This window comes from Semicossyphus pulcher, unplaced genomic scaffold, assembly GCF_022749685.1.
Source record: "Semicossyphus pulcher isolate SPU_LCO1_2020_fin unplaced genomic scaffold, fSemPul1.0.p SCAF_24, whole genome shotgun sequence".
In the NCBI taxonomy this organism is placed as follows: domain Eukaryota; kingdom Metazoa; phylum Chordata; class Actinopteri; order Labriformes; family Labridae; genus Semicossyphus; species Semicossyphus pulcher.
Genome location: NW_027211698.1, coordinates 4346273 through 4368153, shown reverse-complemented (window position 1 = coordinate 4368153; position 21881 = coordinate 4346273). Strand labels below are relative to the sequence as shown.

The following is a 21881-nucleotide window of genomic DNA, read 5'->3' as shown; positions in this document are numbered from 1 at the left end:
ACCTAGCCTCTGCCTCTAAAGAAAACATGTAAATATGCATAATTAAATAGGAATCTGCTAGCCGTCTCATGGAACTTTAAATAGAAGTGTTAACTAAAACAGACGTGCTATGATTGGATAATCAGAGGCTTTGGTTTAGAGACATGTCAGTAAGTTAGTTTAGTTGTTTCTTTTCATGTTTAAGGGTGGAAGAAGGAGGTTTTAATTTGTCTAACCAGGGATGAGCTACAGCTGCTGGGTGGTTTGATGAAAGACATTTGCAAAGTACAGCAGAAATATTGGATAGATTGGAACAACATTTTAACTGCACAACAGAAATGAACAAGTCTGATGATTTAACATGATGTTATCTTTTATGTATCCCTGCATTAATGTGCAAGTTGTTCTCCTGACTTCTTTGTGTTCAAAAGCTTAAAGTTGTTATTTGAAAACATGGACACTACTTAGAAGATATGTATGAATTAATATATATTTTATTGCACATAAGTCATTCAGGTCATTCCGGGTGGATGGCAACTCTACAAACTAAAACAATATTACAAATGCATGTGAACAAAAAATTGATATCTTATACTTCAACTAAGCAAACATTAACTTTTTCCGCCATGTTTGTTTAATTTGACATCCAGGCTGTGTTCGAAAATGGAAATCGGCGGTAGTATGTAGTACTGAGCTTTTTAAATTTATTTAGCAGTATGCTACGCCAGGCGCCAGTTTCCGGTTTTGGAAAGCGGAAGTAAACAACAGTCGCTTCTTTAGCTACAGCGCCCCCTCCGCTCTTCTGCTGCCGTCTGCCAGTTCAAATGCCGCTGTGACGTTCCAGCGCTTTGCATTGTGGGATACAGTAGGCGAGGTTGCCTGGTGCGAGGCATACTGGAGATTTTTTCCGAATCAGTACGACATCCAGGTGCTTTTGTTTGCATACTGCATACTACATTTTGGCCAAATCAGTACGTTCTGCTAGTATAGTATGGCATTTCGAACACAGCACATGTCTGCAACTCTCCAAGTTGATGTTCCTACTTTTGAAGGGAATTTTCCCATTCAGTAACTGATTTTTCTGTTTTCTGACGCTGCATTAATACAGTTAAAGTATGTAGTCATCCCTGCAGTTGGTGAACCAGAGGGACTGTTATTGTTGGTGTGACGACACAGTGATTCGGCCTATTTCACAAGCTGTTTCTAAAGGTTAACAACAGTTACATCAAACGCATCTTGATACACCCAGGCTTCACCTTGTAAGGACTTTGTGCAAAGTATTATAAAGGAGAGGAAATGCCAAGTGATTAAGTCAGAAAACCAAACAAACTTTCCCCCCTAACTGTGGTGACGAACATGCCTGTGTGCCCTCTCTTCCATCTTGATTACATAATCCCCAGATTAATTAGATGTGTGTTTGAGTCACTTCCTGTGGCGCGACCCTCGAATCGGCTCCCTCTGCAATCTGGCCTATCGACTTACAGGGTGCCAGAGTTTCTTTCTTTGAAGGCCGCCTCGGCTTCAGAGGCAGAAAACTCTCTGATCTGACGGCTAAAGGAAAGGGCCCCTGCAGTGTGCCGGTACGGCCTGATAAAAACCTACAAAAACAACACACACACTCGCAGGGGCAAGAAAATTAAAAATAATTTGGTTGTGAAAACAAGAGGTGGTATGGAACAATGACAATCTGGCTCCTTTGGTAATTTCCTGTCGGCGTTCATTCGTGTGATGTGGTCGTGACTGTTCTGCCGGGATCAATCAAACCTGCGAGCAGATGGCATCGCGCTACTCGGGCAGACTGGGGATTGTCTGTGTTTTTTCAGAGACGGTAATTGGCCCGCTATGTCACGGACCGGCGCATGCTAACAGCCACTGCCATCGCTGCTTTGCAGCAACAACACGTGTCGTTCTGCTATGTATGGCTCATAATGTGGCACCTACGCTGCAAGCTCCATTTGCTTTCAACTCCAAAGTTGTGTTAAATGTTGCTATAATTAATAAGCTCCGATGACAGTGAGGGAAAACACATTTTAGGAGCGCATACAAGAAAGAAATGCAACATTAACTTCGGCACTCTCATTAATCTTCCAAGACTGTAACAGCGATCACAAGCCCCCGATACTGGCGTCCATGAAACCCCATAGAGTCAAACATATCACATCTTGGATCTGGAGCTCTGTTAGCTGTAGTTGCTAGCTGTGTTTGCATTGAGGTGAAGAAAGCTTATGTGGATAAATGGAACCGTGTGTGGGAGACTCAGCAAGCTGTATAAAAGAGAAGCAGAGTAATTGCATGTGTACTGTATGAGCCTGTGCATGTGTGTGTGTGTGGCTGAGACGGCGGGCACTTCAAAGCTTTGATGTTGAAGCTCCTAAATGAGGGCCACCAGAGGTCCAGACTAATGGGACATCATGGGGAGATTAGAGGCCAAGTGTAGCAGGCTGACAACACAGCGTTATGTATGTGTGTGTGGCAGAGAAAGAGAGCGAGAACACAAGTTTGTGTGTGTGAATCCCTCGTGTGTTTTCTTTCTGCAATTAAAAGTGAAAGTTTGACTCTAAGTCTCAGATGGAGTTTGTGGCTAATTGGCCAGGAAGTGTTTATTTCTGTCCACGAGTAATGCTGGGATGTCAATAGTGCAAAGGAAACATTGCATCAATCAGATTTTTATGTTTTTGTCCCAGACTGTCGCTGTGATGTCACCCATCGGCTTTGAGACTGCCGTTTTGAAGCGTCGAGTTTGGCTTTCGGGTCATCGCCATCTTGATTCTTTGACGCTGGAAGTGACCACATGTGGACGAGAGAGAGGAGCTGGAAAGGCGGAAAGGGTAAGCAAACACCACGTTATAAAAATTATCCATGTCCAAATCTAATTTATTAGTTTACTTATAGAAATTAAGTACAGTGCTAATAGTGCATGTGGAACGTACCTGGAACGTAGTACCTGGCTTGTTAGCTAGTTCAGGGTTTCTTAAACTTGTTTGTAGCAGCCTGTTTATGGGAGTCGAGTTTGTTAATGGCTCTTCCCTGCAGAGAGGACAGCTGGTGGTAGTGATGAGAAGTCGTTTCTTTTCATAACAAGGTGTTCTGTCCTAACTGGTTTCCAAAATACCGTAACTGATTTCTGTAAGCCTCGTGTGTGATGTGTTCGCCTTAACAGCAGCAGTTGTGGTGTGCCTCTGTTTCTACATTCATGAACATATCACTGATTGTTAACACATTGTTTGCACTGTTCACAGAGCAGTTCGCCTCTGGAAAAAGCCACTGTCAGTCAAAGCTGGTGTTCTCTGTAATCGATAGAAGCAGTAATATTTGAAATTGGCGCCATAGCTGTGGAGAAAGTTTTACAAACAGCTCGTGGTTTCTCCCATTCTACATTCCTACAACACCCAGCATGCATTGCGCCCCTGCCTCGGAAAGGAACGGCCCAGCGAGAGACGCTGGAGTGAAATGCTACTGTTTCACTGCTCAGAGCGGTTCAGAATCCAAAATACGATGAGAATATACCGGTGGATCGTCTAAAAAATCCACAAAATACATTTCAAACCTGATGATTTTGAACGAGATGACGGGCGTAGATTGAGGAAGTGTAGTCTGGTGGAGGTTTTCCAGGGCCCATTGGAGAAGCAGATAGCGTCCTCCAAAGGCACAGAGCCAAATTGCATTTTTTCCTACCATAATGGCGTTAGCTCCCCATAATAGCATGATAGGACTGAGGTTTAAAATCAGCGAACTGGCCCTTTAAGCCATCATTTCCTTAGCTGAAGGCCGCTGTGATGTAGTGCTCACTTACACTATCTTTTATTGCAGTTTATGCGAGATGCAACTTCGCCAGTTAAATGTTTTTGAATGCGTGACAAACATGGTGACAGTTGCACATCACAACTGCTTCTGTTAGGTGAACACAGCGCGCGCAGGTTTACAGAAACCAACAAGTGTGAAAACCAGTTGGGATTAACCAGATTATGTAGAAGAAGTCTTCTCTGCAGGAACAGTGAACAACAGTCCTGACTCCTATGCACGGGCAGCCACACAAAACATGTATGAGAAAAACTGAACAGGGTACCAAACCAGATACAGAGAAGGCAGACAGATACCTGCTAATTAGTGCCGACATATTAATAATACAATACTAGAATTTCACTCACCAAACAAAGCTTGACTTCTTCTGATGAAATTAAAAGCACAGCGAGCAATATTTGCACGTCTCCAAAAGAGCAGGTGTCTTTGTGTTAAAGTATAGCAGTAAAAGAATCTTGTCCAGCTTGTTTCTCAGTATGGTATAAATCCTTTATTAAATAATCATAACAATAATTATAATAACAATCATAAAAAGAGCATTTCTGTACAAAGACCCCTTTAAAACAACAACAACAGCAGTCCGAGCAGTGCGAAAGGGGACGCGGGAGAGGGATCATGTCCTCCTACATAGTTTGGTCCTCCCAGGCAGAAGGGGGCGCTGTGACTGTCACTGTCAGTGTCAAATTACTGTTTCTGAAACCGGCTCCAAAGGCAAGCTGGATCCCCGAGGCTCCAAGGCACTTTGAAGAGAGTCAGTGGGGTCCAGTGAAGCGGGCCTCAGAGGAGAGGGACGGCTTGTGTGTGTGTGTGTGTGTGTATAGTGGAAGTGAATGAGATGAAGTTATGAGTGCATATGTGTGTGTAGTGATGCCTGGTGTTTATGTACTCAAATATATAACTTTAGGCGTCTCAGCAGCAGCCATTGTTCCCTTCATGTTTAGGTCTGAGAGCCTCTAAGTGTGTGTGTAAGTCAAAAGCTCCTAGAGACGGTTCTGTATACACATCTGTATATACAAGTGAAGTAATGTGTGTGTGTGCATGTTCATGGGAGTATTTCTCTCACCCATTCCTTCTCATGGCTTATGAGTCCAAGACGAAAAGCCTTTCTGGTTGGTTCAAAACCATCCGACAAAAACAAAAACAAATACAAAAAGGTTGAGGTGGGGGTCTCGTGATGTGTGTGACTGTGTTCGTTAGAGGGGAGTAGGTCCTTTAAATCATGGCTTTTTGAGGTCCACATGTAAGCAGAGAGAGAGACGCATACCTCCTCTCTTGTCTTGGTGTCGCCTCAACGTTCCTTTTTTTAACGTTTCCGAGAAAAGTTTGCTTTTAAGGCTTTTAAGTCAGTCGATCGAGAAGTCCCGGCTGTGCATTTTTGTTTTTGATCCCGTTTTTTTTGTCCTTTCACGAAAGCACATAGAGAACATCGCCCCTGTTAGAGAGGAGAGAGGGCAGGGGTTTTTTAGTGCTCCGTCAGTCAGTCTCCCTCGCTCCTTTTGTTTCTCCAGTGGTTTTCAGTCTCTGCCCTTACCAGCAATCCATAGGTTGCACCGACGAAAGCTCCTTGACCTTTTCACCATTAACCACAATGTAAACATGACCTTCTCTGTGACAGGAACCAGTAACAACTAAATCTAACAATAACTCTCTCTGTCATTTAAAAGAATGTGTTAAAATGCCCCCCCTCCCCGACTCTACACACACATACACTTTCTTCTCCTCTTTTTTTTTTCTACATATCAGCCATCTCACGCTGGCAATAGGCCAGAACGAAAACATTAAACAGAAAGAGAGTGACCGAGCAGACGCTCGATGGACGCCGGTGACTAAAAATACCACAGACTGTCAGGAACTAAGAGGATAACTGAGGCTGATAGGTAGCAGAACAGAAGAAGTCAAAGGGGCCACACAAAGGAGCTAAGTTCTAGGCCACTGTGTTCACATGTGATCAAAAAAGACGCTTTCTACGCTTGTTCCTAACCTACCACCGTTCCATCACAATGTGTTCTGACTCTGTGTAGCTTACAGTCTCCAGTTTCAAAACTAGACCTCGTACAAATCTAAGATGCATTTATAAACACTTCTCTTTTGGTGGAGCAGGAATCTGTAATTGATATGTGTAGATATTTAGTTTTTGAGGCCGAAAACATCCCCACAATGGAACAATCCATGTGGGGAACCCCAGTCTCTCTCCTGGGTTCTTTCCCCACAAAAAATTCCAAGATTGGACCGTGCCACGTTGAGTTCTCATTTGAGCTAAAAAGTGGCGTCGTCCGTTTGTCCGAGAATCTGCACCACTGGGGAAGTAAACTGACACTAAAGTGAACTGGAGGAAATGAAGAAAATAGTGAGAGCTTTTCACAAAATTGCTCGCTTTTGTTCTGTCTCTCCTCACGCCTCGGTGCAGCAGCGCTGTTGGTTCAGTTTGACCTTGTGCTTGAGGCCGTCGTACAGTTCGAAGTTGTAGTTCTCCAGGGTGGTGGAGGAGCGTGACGACAGGCCGCTGTAGGAGCAGGTGCAGTACAGGAGGAGGCCGGCGCACACCGCCCCGAGCAGGACGCCCAGGGAGCTCATGACGATGATGGTGACCAGGATGGGGTCCAGCGTGTACAGCCACGAGTTGTCCTTCTCGGAGACGCGAGTCACCGGAGGATCAGATGACGGGGACGGGGTGTTCCACTCAGGGAACTGTAAAACTGTGACAGGAAGGAGGGAGGAAAGAAGACGAGAAAAGTGGTGAATAGATAGATATGAACTGAACTGAGTAAAAACACTTTGGGATTGAGAATTAAATGAAGCATTAGTTAATTTAACAAAATCAGGTTGCATAAAATTATTGAAGCAAGAAAGAAATGTACTGTAAACAAAAAACAGGAAAAAGCTGCAAAAGTTAGCACTCAATAAGCAATAAAATGTGGAAAATATAACTTAAATAAAATCCGCCAACAGAACAAGAAAATCTAGCTTCATAGATTTTCTTAAATAAGTAAAAAATATCTTGTCTCAAAGCACCCACAGATAACCTAAGGCTGGGTCAGCAGGACTAAAAACAAGGACATTTGTCAGATACAAGGAAAAGATTTGGAATTTATTATAATTATGTTGGAAAATGTGCTTTTATTCAGCAACTGCTAGAACCATTCTCCTGAGATAAGGCGGATAATAATGAGATTGTCTTAACTCAGTATTTAATAGCATTCCATACTAATGTGTGGGAAGCAGGGTCATTACAATAAACGAAACGTAAGACTAAAACTAGCAGTGAAAATATAATTTCGTTAACTGAAATACAACTACATGGTAACCTAAAAACACTTTATATTTTCTCTTATATTTGAGTGAGTGTTTGTATTGTGCTGTATTTGTTGGAGCTAACTGGCACCGTCATTTCCTTCAGGATTAATACAATTTTATCTTATCTTCTAATTTTGGGTAAAATCAGCTTCGTTTTCATTATGAAACCACTTTGTGCTAATCTGTTTGACGAGAGACACCGGCCTAATAAAAAGAACCCAGAATGGAGATGACTTAGTAACACAGACTTCCTACTTTTTTCAGCTTCTTCAAATCGAGGCTTTCCTCTTAATACCTGAAAAACTAAACTAAAACTAAACTAAAACTAGTCAATTTCTAAAACTAAAACTGAACTGAAATCAAAACCAAACAGAATAAATACAAATAAAAACAAATGGAAATTTCAAAACTATAATAACAGGTTCGAATCGAATGGTATTAAAATAGCATTAAAATAAGGCTGTATGTTAACGAAATCTATGTTTAAACCATTAAAACTTGACCTAAACAAGCACAGTGGCAAAAGGTGCTTAAAGTTAGCGTCTAATGCTCGAGCAAATCTCTTGAAATAAGGCTAAACCCGACAAGAAAAGGCATTTTGTGCTAAAAATAGGTGATATTGGTTGAGAAAAGAAATGAATCTCAGGCAAATACATTTCTTTGCAACAACAATGTACAAGTCAAATACCCTTTTGGGGATCTGACAGAATTGTACAACAGTTCAGATGAGTCATAGCTTCTTGTGTCTTACCTCCACCGAGCGCGTCTCTGCCACTGAAAAGTCGTCCATCTCCAAATTCATTGGGTCTCTTAACTGTCGGGGAGAAGCACAGGAAACACAGGCCTTGAGCATCAAGGAAATTCTACATGTAATTACTTTTTACAAAGCTCAGAAAATACACCAAAACATTTAAGACCTTTTGTATCGCTTACAGTTAAATACCCTTTGGATGTTGGGAAATCATAACACTGGTTGTAATTCTGACACTTGACATCCAAACAAACACACAAGTCTTAGAATAATAGAAAAATATGACTTTATTAATAGAGAAACATCATTATGATACATTCCTGTCAAACACACAGTCATCACATAACATACTGATGGTATAAGACTGTTCATTCCCAGTGAGTAAAGATGCAAAAATAATTAACCATCATTATCACCGTTAAAAATCATCGACACTGTTACCGTCAAGTTTAAGAGTGGTGTTTAAGATGAACAAAGACAACTAAACTAACGGGAGCAACATTTAAGTAGTGCCTCTGACTTTGCCTGGCAGAGCGAAAATGACAAAACACAAAGTGAACTGAAAATTGATGCGTATGTTGAGTGTCTGAATTGGAAGATTGTAAGTGTGGTAAAAGTAGGGACGGCTGCAGCACTTTAGCGGAGCCAAATAGCTCAAGTGTACTTCTACTTTAGATGAGTTTCACTTTTTGTGTGTGTGTGTGTGCGTTTGTGTGTGCTGCTTTTGGCAAGCGCGCAGGAGTGGGAGTAACTGCTTGGCAAGGCACACGTCTAGATCTGGAGGTCTTTGATGGCCAATGGCGTTATTAATTCTTGTTTCCAGGGCAACTGTAGTTGGCAGCGGATTGGGTGACGGAGGTGCGGCGGATTGGAGGGAAAAGTGCTTACCGCAGCCTTAATAAATGTTATCTGTCCATTAACTAATTACAACTATTAGAGGCTTGGAGCGCAACGGTGTCGAGATGGACCGAGTAGGGTGTCCAATCCCTCCTCCCCTGCGTGATTTAAAAGCACATATTGCGAGCGTGCCAAAAAGGGCTCTTTTTCCACTCCAGAGAGAAAAGCTCTGCTTCTAAATTGTGGCAACAAATGGAGGTGGTTTCTGCTGAGCTGTGGGCGAGTAGGTGATGGATTCTTACTGGGTGACAGATCATGAAAAGCACGGCCCGTTAAGCCTCAGAGTGAAGACCTCAATTTCATTCAATCCTGGGTGTTAAACTGAGCTTGTTACACAGAGAGAAATTGGTGCCAATTTGTCTTTCTCAGTCAGTTGGAGAAATTTCACCAAAAAAAAATCATCTTTAAGATGTCAGATATTTTAGCAGTGCATTAGCTTTGTCTTATTTTATGTTAAAAGCCGTTCCAGGCGTCTTATGGCACTAAGACTCTGCTCTGGTTTTCATAACGTCTTGGCTCCCTCTCAAGGGTGCACAAATACAGGAAAACACCGCGCTTATGGCTTCCAGCTGGTCCAGCGGCATTGTGGGATTTGTAGGAGTATAAATCAAGTAAGAAGTGGTGATGGCAGACAGCTGTGTCTATTTACAACCCCTAAAACAACAAGCACATATTCCCCCTGAAAACACAACAAGGCTCGGCTTGGCAGGGCTTTCATCTGGGCAGCTCAAAGACATGGGGGAACAACGGGAGTGGGTGGTATGAAGCATAAATGGGAGTGGAACAACGTGCTTTATTACGCCAGAGAATCAAGATGAAACACTAAACACTGAAGACGGCTGCATCCATCACTGACTGATGCCTTTATCAGGGGGAGACAAGACGTTCAATCAAACGAGCTGGTTATCTCCATTTGTGATGCAGGATTTAAAGTATGATGGATTTGCATTCCTTTTGTTTTTTAATGTGCACATGCTTGTTGAAAAGGACAATGGAAGGATTTTTTTCTCCTCACAACATCCTCACTAGTGGTACAGCTCATATCACAGCTATCTCGTGTTGTTATTACAGAAGGGCTTTATTTTCTGGGGCTTGCCAGATCATTTCCACAGCTAGCAGCCTCTCAGCCTAACAGTTTTCTCCTCTCTCTCTCAGCACTGCACAGCTCCTCGTGTCTCTGGGGTCTTGTTTTAGCCTGTGGTTTGGCAGCTTTGGCTGGCTCTCGCGGCAGAACCAGCCTGAATCCCCTCCTCCTCTTCCCAGCCCACACACGTCTGTGTGTTATGTCCATGCTGGGGTCATTTCTGGAGGACCGCTGGGGTTATGAGGAGCCAGACGGCGCTCAATGGTCCGAGGCAAGCTGTTCAGATAAATAACTTACTCAGACTTAAGTCCTCTCATCGGGAGCAGCATAGTGTGAAATGTCAACAACAGAAAAACAGCAACCGAAGCTACATCCATTAGAGACAGAGAGGGCACAGTGTTTCTTTGCAAATTTCCACTCGGCAGTTTAGGACAATGTCTGTGTCGCTCTTTCAGCTAAATGAGGGAAGGGTTCTTCCATGTTCTGTCAATCCCGCAGCACTTAATGCCACTGACATCACAAGTTGGCGTCCGGTTTGGCCCAACACAATGCAGCTAAGTGCTTCTTTTTTCAGCAGAGGGTACGGTGTCTGTCCCGGCTGTCCAGCCTCACTGTCAGGACTGGCTCCACCCCTGGGGTGGCCATACTGGAGGACCAGTTAGAATACTGGAAACACTGCGAGGAGCTGTGATAGGCCACTGACAGCTGGCTCTTCTTGGTGGCCAGGTGTTGTCGGCAGCAACAGAGAGCTCTGACCAAGATGGCCACCGCCAGGAGAAGAAGGGCGCCTCCGGCGGCCATAATGTAATACCAGTGGATGGGCAAGGGAGGCACAGGAACGCCTCCCCCTGGTGGAGAGATACAGAGTAATTGGCCAGCGGGAAAAGAGAGGAGTGGCACTTTTCTACATTAAATTCTCCATTGTCTATCCCTATTGGTCTTCATCATGTGAACAGCAGGCGTGCACCTCATGAGCATGCACAAGCATGCCAGTTGCAAAAAATAAATCTCCAAGACCAAAAAAAGTACAAATTATAATGCATTTATTTCTGTCATGTAGCTCGGGTTGCAGTTGACAAATTTTCACACCAAGAACATCAAGAGATTTGGTTTGAAGTCAGTCCAATGGTTGTTCCAATCAAATGCAATTCAATTAAACTTTTTCAGAGCTCCAATGAAAATAACTTGGTGTGAAACTGAAGCCAAAATAATTAGTTATAAAAGCACCCACACACATTGAATTAAGGAGCTTCCTCTTCCCGTTTCGCACTGGCACAGGAAGTCACAAACAGCCCCCTGATAGCGTCTCAGAACCATGCAAGAATCAGTTGGACACCACATGGGAATCCAATGTTCCAGAGCTCTCTGAGCCCATATTGGAAGAGGATTTGTTATTTAGCTGGCTCGGGTTGGCAGATTTGTTTTGAGTACATAATTTATCCTGTTCTCTGTTCTTCCGCTTTTCAATTTTTTCCTTCTCGCTCATGCAGCAGCCTCCTGGCCAGTCCTCTCCTCCTCAAGCCAAGCTCCTGTCTCCTTGGAGACTATCTCCACAGATCCTCTACACTGCTGCTGCCCCTGGCTTGAACCCCCCTCTCAAATTCTTGGTAAGAACCGACTAAGCACCTTCCAAGAAGCCTCTACTCGACTCTCCAAGTCGGCTATGCAAAAATGAACCCCTGAGGACATAAAATAAGCCCACATGTACAATCTGGACTTGATGTGGAGAGTTGTAGGATTGGGAGAAAGTCATACTGAACTAGGGAAAGTGAAGCAGAGCTGAATACATCCTGATTTTTGGACCATGTCACATAATTACAGAGGGAAATGGTGCGTGCTGCTGCTACTTCACACTGCACACACTCATTAGACAGAGCTGAGTTAGGGAGAGGAGAGAGACACCCGCGCTCGCCGCTGCTCAGTCACTCTATCTGATTGCTTTTCACTGGGGACACTGGTGTATGTGTGTGGTATTAATGTGTGTGTTTGTGCATGTTTGTCAAGGGTTAGAGACTCTGTGCAAGTGTGTGTGTGTGTGTGTGTGTGTGAAGCGCAGGAGTGGAAAAGCCGAAGAAGTGCACACACATCACAATCGCACTGAAACCGCCAAGCTCTTATCTTATTGGGAGACATTATGAGATGCCAAAACACTAACATCAATCTCATAGAGTCTCCCAGGATGCTCTAAATATTTTTCATGATGCAGACAGTTATTTAAAACCCTTCAGGCTGCGTCAGGCAGCCGAGAAGTGAGGAGATGCAGCTCTTTTCAAATATCTGACTCCATGAGGTGCGCTTCATTTAGCTTGTCTGTACAGAGTTTGCTCTCTTGAGACTAATCCATTGTTTCCACTGAGACAAAGTAAAACTAATGCACTGGAACACATTACGGAGATCATCTTTTTATGACTTGTTTAGAGTTTGAAAACATTAATTTGGTGATTGCAGATTTAATAACTCAAATTAGTGAACTGTGTAACTGTGGTGATACAAGAGCTTCACTTGGTCGCAAGAGCCGTGCTGAAAGGTCTTTCTACATGTCCTCCACTTAAAACCAAGAACTTGTTTTACGCTGATGCATCACAGACAGATGTAATTTCTATCAGAACCTGACTGGTGCAGGATTTTTGAGACCTAAATCTATACCCATATCAAACGGGAAGAATTCACAACCTAATGATGATGTGGGCAGAAAGTGAATGTTTGACCTGGAATGAAAATAGACCCTTTGTATTTGGATTATGTGCTAATGTTGCACCAATAAGGCCGTGCAAAGTTACTCAAAATGCAGCTTTTTTAAACCAATAGCTTTATCAAAGAATATTTAACATTAAAGTGATAATCTTGAAGATTGTCAATCACAAGTGGCGCCCAGTTAGTGTTGCGTTTTCCCATCAGCCAGTAGTGGTTGGTCTGCCAGAGAGGGTAGGCGGAGCTAAGCGGTAATCTACTATGGCTGAACAAACAAAGAAAAGATGGATGACTACAGATACAACTTCAACAAGAAGTGAAAATCCAAAGAAAAAGAAACAAACTCGACGCTCAGATGAAACAAACAGTCTGAAAATGAAAGCGACTGTCAGCCAACCGTGGTTATCACAAATGCAACACTGTCTGGATATCTGGGAAGTGTGCTCCTGCAATTACCGTTTATCGCCACAGGTGCCGCCAAAGAGAACAAAACTGAGATCTTCAAGATTATAACTTTAATACCTGTTGTCAGATAATCAGTCAGGCTCTTAATTTCATATTCTTGTCAGGACATTACAAGGTGTAAAGAGTTGTTCCTCATCCTTGAAACAGTTTAGAAATAAAATTTGCCAATGCTTTTAATGTAAGATGGATGAGTAACGCAGTTGGATTATGAATCTTGATATCCATCAGGTGGTGCTTAGGAAGTTTGGTAAAAAGTGGCACAAGGTCTAAAGTTTGGGACTGTCTGATTTTTGCAAAGGCTTCAGTATTTGTTTGGTGACGTCTTCATGCTGCTGACGATGCGATGACTCACTCGTTTTTAAAATGAAAGCATCTTTAATTAATCTGAAACACGGCTCTAGCAGACTCTTCTTCTGTGTTGTCAGTGCTTCAGGCTGATTGTTCAGTGGTTTAGACAACTTTGTGCCACCAAGCAAAACAACCCCAGGCTAGTGCATACCAACGGGCAAGGAAGCAAGACCAGAGAGGAAGTGACATCATAAAGTAAAACTCACCTGGATTTTCAGGAGAAAATGCAGTGAAGGGTTCTGTGAGGACAGAGAGAGTCGGGCAGACAGAGACGGGAGGGAGAGAGGGAGAAATGGAGAGTCTGTTAGATAACTTTAAACAGGAGGGAAAAAGTCAGCCAAATGTCACAGAAATGTCACAAGACTATCAAACTCCTCCTGAGGAAATTTAAGTTAATTCCTCAGATAACTCACATGAGTTATGGCATTTACTCGGCTCCTTTGCTAAAATGCAATTTCAAACACAGTGCATTGTGCGAGCTGGGAATTTGAGATGGGCTGCGCGACGTGTATGTGTTCACAAAGTTCATGCATTTCAAGTTGTTTATCAGCGGAGTCCAGTTAAACTGGTGGGGGCAGAAGGGGTTTGGGCTGCTGCAATTGCACAGAGCAGAACCTTCACTTTGATTGCCTGGAATGCAAACACAAAGAACTGGTGTGTGCGTCTTCGTGTGTGTGTGTGTGAGAGAGAAAGAAAGACGGAAACCAACGTGGGAACTGGCGCCTTTTGGCGTTAACGCCAACGTACTGTGCTAAAACTCAACTGCGCTGGGTGATAAGCAACATCCCAGAATGCTCTGGGAGTGGCGAGGGAGGGGAGGAAGGAGGAAACACAGCAGCAGGAAGGCAGGAGCAGGGCCCTGTCATCTTTGCCTTCCAAGCTGCTGCGCTGCTTAGACTCTCAAGACGCTCATGACACATGCATGAAAATAACAGACACTGTACGCACACTTTCCCTACATTACACACTTCCTGTTTCTCTCTGTGGTCCGGCTCCAAAGCACACTGGACGTCAGTCAGAAGTGATGACGGCAGGTTTTTGGCTCTGAACCCCCCGGCTCGCTCTCTGATCTGTTTAAGACCCTCTCCAAAGCCCCTGCTCGGGCCAGATTAAGGAGGCTCTGCTGGCGCTCGGCTCACACCATGCAGGCACCCAGAAACTTGCTTGGGAAACAGCCTGTCTAGTAATTCCCTTTGACGGCTCGGGAAAAGCTCTGTTTACAAATACGACAGAGCAGTGAGCGCAGGAGAGAGATAGAGGAGAGAAGGAGAAGAAGAGAAATCTAATGAAACATAGATTAGCATCGCCGGGGCCCACGGGGCGTTTATGGCCTACTTTTACTATTCTTCTTTTTCTTTTCTTTTTTTTTGCAGAGGAATAAATGCTGTCCCTCCCTCTCCTTCCTCCTTTCATCTCCGTGTTTGGTGGGCTCTTTGGCAAAGAGGCTTTCTCTGAGACTCGGATGGGAGTGTGAGGGAGGATTTGGGCTGTTTATCACTTCATGTGTGTCGTTCAAGGACCTTAGGGCGAAGAGTTGAGGAGGCGGAGGGGAAATAGTCGGAATGGCAGATTGATGTAGGGAGAGATGACGAGGCGAGAGTTGACGGAGGATGAGAGGGAGCTTGTGGGTCAAATGGATGCGTGTATTTCTTTATTTATTCAGTATTTTTCTGGATGGGAAAGATTTTGACAAACTGAGTCCCTGTCTGTCAAAGTCGTCCTTAGAAATGCAGTGCGAGTGTGTACAGTATGTTTGTAACTTACGTGTACACTCTTTCAGAGGGATGCTGGAGCTCATGTGGATGTTGTCGATCCAGATGTGTCCTCTGGTGCCGTGCACAAAGAAACCCTCCATCACCACCTACCGCAGCCGCAACAGAGGAGGAAGAGAAGGAGGAGGGAGAAGTTATAAAAGAAGAGGAGGAAGAGGAAGACAGCGACAGGAAGAAGGCATGAGGGAGCAGCGGGGTGGGGGCAAATTGAAAACCGGGACAAGCAAGAAGAAGAGGAGGAGGAGAGAGAGAGGATAAAAACTTAATGCTGTTCCTGTGATTTCAAAGTTGCACTCATCACTTGCAATCTTCCTCCCCGTCTCTGCGAGCGTCTTCACTTCAACTTACTTCTTCATGAGAGCATTAACTGCTTGTGATGTCTCTGACAAATGCGGCAAACAATCACGCAGCCAACAGAGACGCCGCGACTTACTTCAGCTGCTTTTGAAGTCAAACCTGGCCTAAGGTGACGGAGAGGTTAAAACTGATGCTTTCATAAGCTTGGAGAGGAATGTATCGCTCTAAAGCAGCCCTGATAAAGACGTTAAAGAAATGTTCCTCTGTCTGGGGAGATGTATAATAAAGGCTCTGACCCAGATACGTATTTATCAAGCAGACATACTTTAATAAAGCTCGCTGATATTGGCCAGAAGCTTCTTCAGCATTTGCACTTTTTCATATAAGCAGAGAGAGATGGTTTTATTACCTGGAAGTCTTTTGGGGAGCGAGGCAGGATGGTCCGACCCTCCTTCCACACGGGGCCCTGATCGTCTTTCAGCGTCCACACGACGGTCTCTTCGTTGTGGGCGTCTCGCAGCAGGACCTTGAGGTGGCCCTGGGCCTCCCCTGATAGCTGGTAGGAGAAGAGGAGGCAGAGGGGCCCGGTGTCGGCCGCCACCACGGGGCTGACGAGACGAGCCTGCTGCTGCTCCGTCTTCAGGCTGGCGTCCATGTAGAGATAACTGTTGAGCTCTGGAGGGGAGGGAGATAAGGTAAAACATGTCTTACTCTGAAGTCTGACCGATTGAATAAGAACACTTAAAACACTGTGATTTGATGCCTACAATAAGACACAATCTGGACCCATTTCTCAGCTCTTTGTTTGCCCGATGAATAGAATAAATGAATTAAAAGATATGGTTTAAATATTTTACTAAATCATCCTACTTTACAAAACCAGGAGTACCAAAGTAAAACTGTGTTTCTTTAAAAAGTTTGATTACCGTAAAATTTGGTGTATAAGACGCATATTTGATAGATTTTTTTTCATCTAAAAATTGGGCTGGGTCCTATAAACCGTCCGGTTGTTAAGTGATGACTCCACCCCTCTGCATTAAACTGTTTCCAGGTCCAAGCCGCTACAACGTCTCCTATTTACAACATGCCACAGTGCTGTCAGCGAGGCAAACTAACTTGATTGTTTCTAACGCTTCGTCACAGACGTGCACCATCATGATCGCCATTGCAGCCGCCACCCTCACAACAATCAACGTCACCGTAGGCTGCCAGCTACCACGAGCTACAGCACCGGGAGCTAGCAGAATTGCAAACTCGACACTGTTAAAACAGATGGTGGGCTGTAATTTGTGTGTGTTTTGAATGAAAATAAATTTAAATAGTGTTGAAATAACGTTTTCATTAATAAATCGCTATAGAAAACATTTCCCCCTCTGTGATATCCCCAAAAACAAACTGCGTCTTATATACCCGTGCCACTTATATTCTGGACTTTACGGTAGTTTATTCCTGAAGAAGAAAACCCTGCACGCTGTATATACTGCTTAATATGACAATGTATTGATCATACTATCTGTGCTTTTTGACAGCAGGAACTTTCCCCAGGAACTAGGAACCTTTTGAGGAGCTCGTTTCGAGGGCTTGTAGAGTTTTATTTCACCCTCCATGTTTAAAAGACGGCAGCTGCAAACTCACTGTTATCAGTCTGAGAAGAACGCCTAACTGTAGTGTCGCACAAATGATGATACCGGCTTGTTGGCCTGATTTGTATAATCTTCCCAGGACTTCAGGCCTCCTTGAACTAAAAGTTCCTGGTACTTATGGTCGAAAAAGCACCTTAAGGCGAGCACCCTTGAGAGAGTATCCTAAACAGTATATGAGCAGGTGATGCAGTGTGCAGGGTTTTCATCCTTCTCAAGACTACTGGCACGTTTTCCAGCGCACCTGCATCCGAGACATTTGGATGCACAATCATCTTCTTTTGAGTAATATGTTCCAAGACGTAATTGGATGAAGTCGGGAATAAAGGGAATCAAGTGGAAAAACAGAGACTTTGATATTTGAGAATTTCAGGTCAACAATGTGCAACCCATCTGTTTGAGTAATTCTACCACACTGCCAGAAATGAGCGGAGCTTTGTTTTAACCTTGAGTTTGCTGGTTGCTGCAGTCAAATGAAAGTTAAAAAGTCAGATTTAATGGGTTTTCATTCGAGCCCTCGGGGCGATAAAAACTCTGAAGTTTGAGCGGCTGTGCAGACTTCTGATATCCGCGGCGAACGGATGCTGCTGGAATGAGTTTGTGGTGCACGTACGGACGCTGTGCGGCCACACAATTACAACCATTAATCACCACTGTTTGCACGTAGAGACAGACTGAGACACATATGCACTCATACAGTGTGTGATATCTCCAACATGACTCACAAACAAAAAAAGAAACTAATCACCAGTTGTGAACAGGAACCGAATCACTACCAACAACAATAGTCGCACCAAACAATAGAGGATATGACAAACGTAAACACGCAGAAGAATGGGCCCCGGTGAGAGCGGTGCGCGTACACGGAGCGCTACCAGAACTCCAGCCAAGACCCCCGGGACCCATTTCTCTTCATTCCCCCTGCAGGTGACTTCAACAGCGGAAAAGTCCAACAAAACGAACGCCACTCCGTTTGTTTACAGCAGAGGATGTTTAGTTTGCAAATTCCATTGTGAGAGAATAAGATTGGTGAGCTTACAGTGTGCACGATTGTGTGTGTGAGAGAGTAAGTCAAAGAGGCGTCTGGTGAAGAATTTCTTAAGTGGGCCCTGTGGGAAAAAGTCCGGTATCAACAATCTGCAGATTAAATCACCTGCTTTATCATGGACAGCATCATGTGTGTGTGTTGGAGCTACTACGTGCCTTTCTTTCTCACAAGCGAGGATGAGGTAGTCCGAAGCAAATCAGGGAGCATTCAGGTGTTTTCCAGGATGTGTGAGTGTGTTTTAGTTTTTCTTTCATAGTAACACATAATTTGTCTTTAAATCCTCCCTCCGGTGGATTTAGTACGGAAGCCCTAAGCGGACATGCATCCACACATTATATTTATTTCTGATCGTTTTCTCTCGACTTATTTATCACGTTGCTCCACCGCAACTTCAGATGATCATAACGCGTATCCTCGGAGCTGCAAAAGCACAAACAAACGTAGAAACAGGCTTAATTGTGTGTGTAGTAATGTGTGTGTGTGTGTGGGCGATGGCAGCATGGCGTGTCCTGCTCTGTAATATCACAGTGACCAGCCTGTTTAGTTTCTAGATCGCCGGAAAATTACGAGAAAACCATCTTCGTTATCTCGAGATAACGAGAAAAATAAGTTGAGAAAACAACCAGAAATGTCTCCTTATCACGGGAAAACAGAGTTATTAAAATGATTGGATGCATGTCCGCTAAGGGCTTCCGTAATTTAGTCTTATTTATCTTTGGCATTTCCTGACCACGTTGATGAGCTACAAAACTTACTTTTATAAGCAGAAGCTGCAAGTCAAACGTCATCCTCTAAACTTTCAGACACTTTTGGGTCAGAGTTAATTAACTTCAGAGGGTTTCTGGGGGCGGGGTCTGGCTGATAAATGCACCAAAATACAACTTAAATCACAGCTTGAGGTGTCCGGATAAACAGATGCTACCTGTTGCCTTTAGCTAGTTAGCTCTTGTTGCGCCGGGCTGGACGCTCTTGTCTGAGATCATTCATCAGTTTACTACTCCCTCCTCCATATCAAATGATTTCTATGCAGAAAACTATAAAGTGAATTTATTGGCAGAATGAAAACACACTTATAAGCTCCTTTAATTATGTGACTGCTCTGTTTTTTTTCCTTGCTGCGCACAGCGTTGTGTAGTGCTTCGTAATTTAAGCATCAGCTATACAGTGAATAATAACTCGACAAAGACTGTTTACCAAAAACACTTAGAAATACTGGCGTGAGTGGGACTGAACGCACCTTACAGGAGCGTCCAGTAAGTGTGTATTTTTCCCAGCGCAGCGAGTCTCAAGTTATTGACTGACTGGGTCGATAACCTTTCGCTGAGCTCGCTTGTGTGTGCGGTCTTTCCAGCAGATCCGACAAGCAGTATCTGCAGGGACAAATCTTCCTGCGACTTGACAGCTCCCCTCTGCCCGCCATACGCCCAGACTCGCCTGTGTGTGACACTTCAGACAGTGTGTGTGACAGTATGTCCCTTGGCCCTTCGCGGCTCTGGAGTGAGTGTGCGTCCTCTCCGTCGCTGCAAATGAGACAGTTTTTCTTGTGTGGTGTTTTTTTTTTACTTCAAGTGTGTGCCTAGAGAGAATGTGCGAGGGGAAACATATTTGTGACTCCACGAGGCATTTTATCGCTCATTTTTAATGTCTCCTCTGCCTCGTGTTGGAGCGCAGCGTCTTGCAGCGAACCCCCCATTGTTGTGCCTCTTGTTCGCCAGACAGCTCATAATCGAGCCTGCCTCGCTGTACGCAGCACAACAGGGCATTATTAATCCATTTCACAGCGGTCTCCTGCAGCGGGAAGCAAACAAGGATTCTATCTGTGAAGCCTAGTTAGCGCTCTTTTACTAGCGGGGGTATATTAAGCCAAATAATACAGTACACACTGTTTAATTCCACCTCTGTCACTAATTACTGGCATCATGGCGGAGGTCAGGAGGTGAGAAGATCATTGTTTCTGGGTCACATGGAAAAGAAATCCAACAGGGGATTAAAGAGTGATTTGATAGCAGTGATATAATGATCCTGTGTTGGCTGGGATTCCTGACCTTTGACCCGTGCAGGCGAATCAAAGGGAGGCGTTGCGTGTCAAAGCGGCTGCATGTGATACTCCGTACATGAAAGCCACAACCTGACTAATCTAAGCAACCAGTTCCAATCCGGGCGTGATGAAAGACGCTGCTTTGAAGCCGTCTGTCAGAGATGGTTACGACCCAAACAGGTCACGCTTCAAGAGACTTTCTGATCCGCTGACCCAGGTGACATCACAAATTTGACAAAAAAGCGGGGCCTCTTTTAATTCTCTCCAGCTGCAGACACTGAATCTTTCATGTAAACTTGCTCCAAAGCATTGAATTTAAAAACAGGGTTTGGATAACAATCCCTCACGCTGAAAAGTTAAAAATAGTGCTCTAAATAAACCCTCCGTAAACCCAGCAGGAAACTTCTTCTACAGCTTTTAATAACACGCCAAAAGCTGCACTTTTGATCTGTATAAAAGGAAAATGAATAATTATTTCTTCAAGGAGTGTGTAAGGAGATGGAAGTCTACACAGCATCATCTGGGATGAGCCCGAGGTAACGGAGGGGCAGGAACGGACGGCTGGGAATAACAGCCAGTCTTCGGAGTCTTTGCTCTGAACTTAATTGGAGCTACTGGGCTTTAACCCCTTCCTGCCGAGGCGTGACACACACTGAAGCAAGCGAGGGGGAAGCGCGGTGAATGTCACATGTCTGACATTTGAGGCTGTATGTGCTTGACACGACAGCAGCGTCTCTTTCCCTCCGACTCCCTCGTTTTCATTCGCTCACAAAGAGCAGCATGGTGCACTGGCAGACAATGTTGTTGCTAAATTGTTTTCAATTTAAGGAATAATTTTAATCAAATTGAAAAAGGACTCAATGAAGATGCACAAAGAGAATGACTCCATTTAATTATAGAAAACAATGTTGCGCATTGTCTAGACCCAGTGCAGTTAATAAAATAAACCTAATGCATTTGTGCTCGTGCAATCTTCTGTGCCCGAATGACATTATCCTTGCAGCTGCAAACATCAAAGCTCTGCAACAAACATCCTAACGACTGATGGGCAAACCCATGCAACAGCAAGAGTCAACTTTGAGCAGCTAACTTCCCTTCATGGGAAAATCATCCAGATATAACAGCAATTAAAGGGGGGCCTTTTTGTTAGAGAGGACGGTGGATAGTGTTGGAAACAGGGAAGAGAGAGTGGAGATTACACGCCGCCAAGGGGCCGGGGTTGGGCGTGGAACCCGGGGCCGCCACATCGAGGACTAAAGCATCTGTATATGGGCCGCTCATTTAACCGCTGAGCTAAACCAGCACCCCAATCCCTGTATTTTCAAACCCAACCTCTAGTGGATTGCTGCAGCCAGCAAACTGTCCTCCCCATTTCCCACCAAATTAGTGCACTGATGTGGGTTTTTCAGACCCGGGAAGACCCGCTCAAAGATGCTGATTGTCTCTTTTCCCATTGCCAGTGAAGTATACTTCTGTCGGTCTCTTTTCTGCAGCGTCACCGTCTCACGTCACAAACGCGCCGAGACAAGGTTAGTAACCAGTGAAGATGTTACGCTGGTTAGGTCTTTATTGTATCTATTACTCATTCAGTCTGTTTATCAAACTCAGCGCTGACAAATTAGGAACAATGTTTGAGCGCTGTTGGACGGAGACGGGCGAAATTTGTAGCCGTGCGTGTCTTAGCATCGCGCTGGACAGGGGGCGGAGATTAGCGTGTCGATCCGGGTTTTATGTTACCATCAATGCTGATCGGAGCTGAGACGATAATTACCGGGT

The 21881-nt window shown here is 44.3% G+C and overlaps 1 protein-coding gene across 2 annotated transcripts in view; it reads right to left on the bottom strand.

Moving 5' to 3' along the window:
- Positions 1-4244: 4244 nt before the first annotated feature.
- The window catches only part of nrp2a (neuropilin 2a), an 84761-nt gene continuing 67124 nt past the window's right edge, over positions 4245-21881 (bottom strand). The window contains exons 14-18 of one of the 2 annotated variants that reach the window (XM_069675025.1): positions 15789-16054; positions 15075-15171; positions 13517-13549; positions 7826-7888; positions 4245-6476 (exon numbers count right to left, since the gene is read on the bottom strand). In XM_069675025.1, the coding sequence (XP_069531126.1) occupies positions 6172-6476; positions 7826-7888; positions 13517-13549; positions 15075-15171; positions 15789-16054 (764 nt within the window). In that variant the 3' untranslated portion in view covers positions 4245-6171. Of the gene's footprint in view, positions 6477-7825; positions 7889-8119; positions 10655-13516; positions 13550-15074; positions 15172-15788; positions 16055-21881 lie in introns of those variants that run through there. The other variant, XM_069675026.1, reaches the window with a different exon arrangement.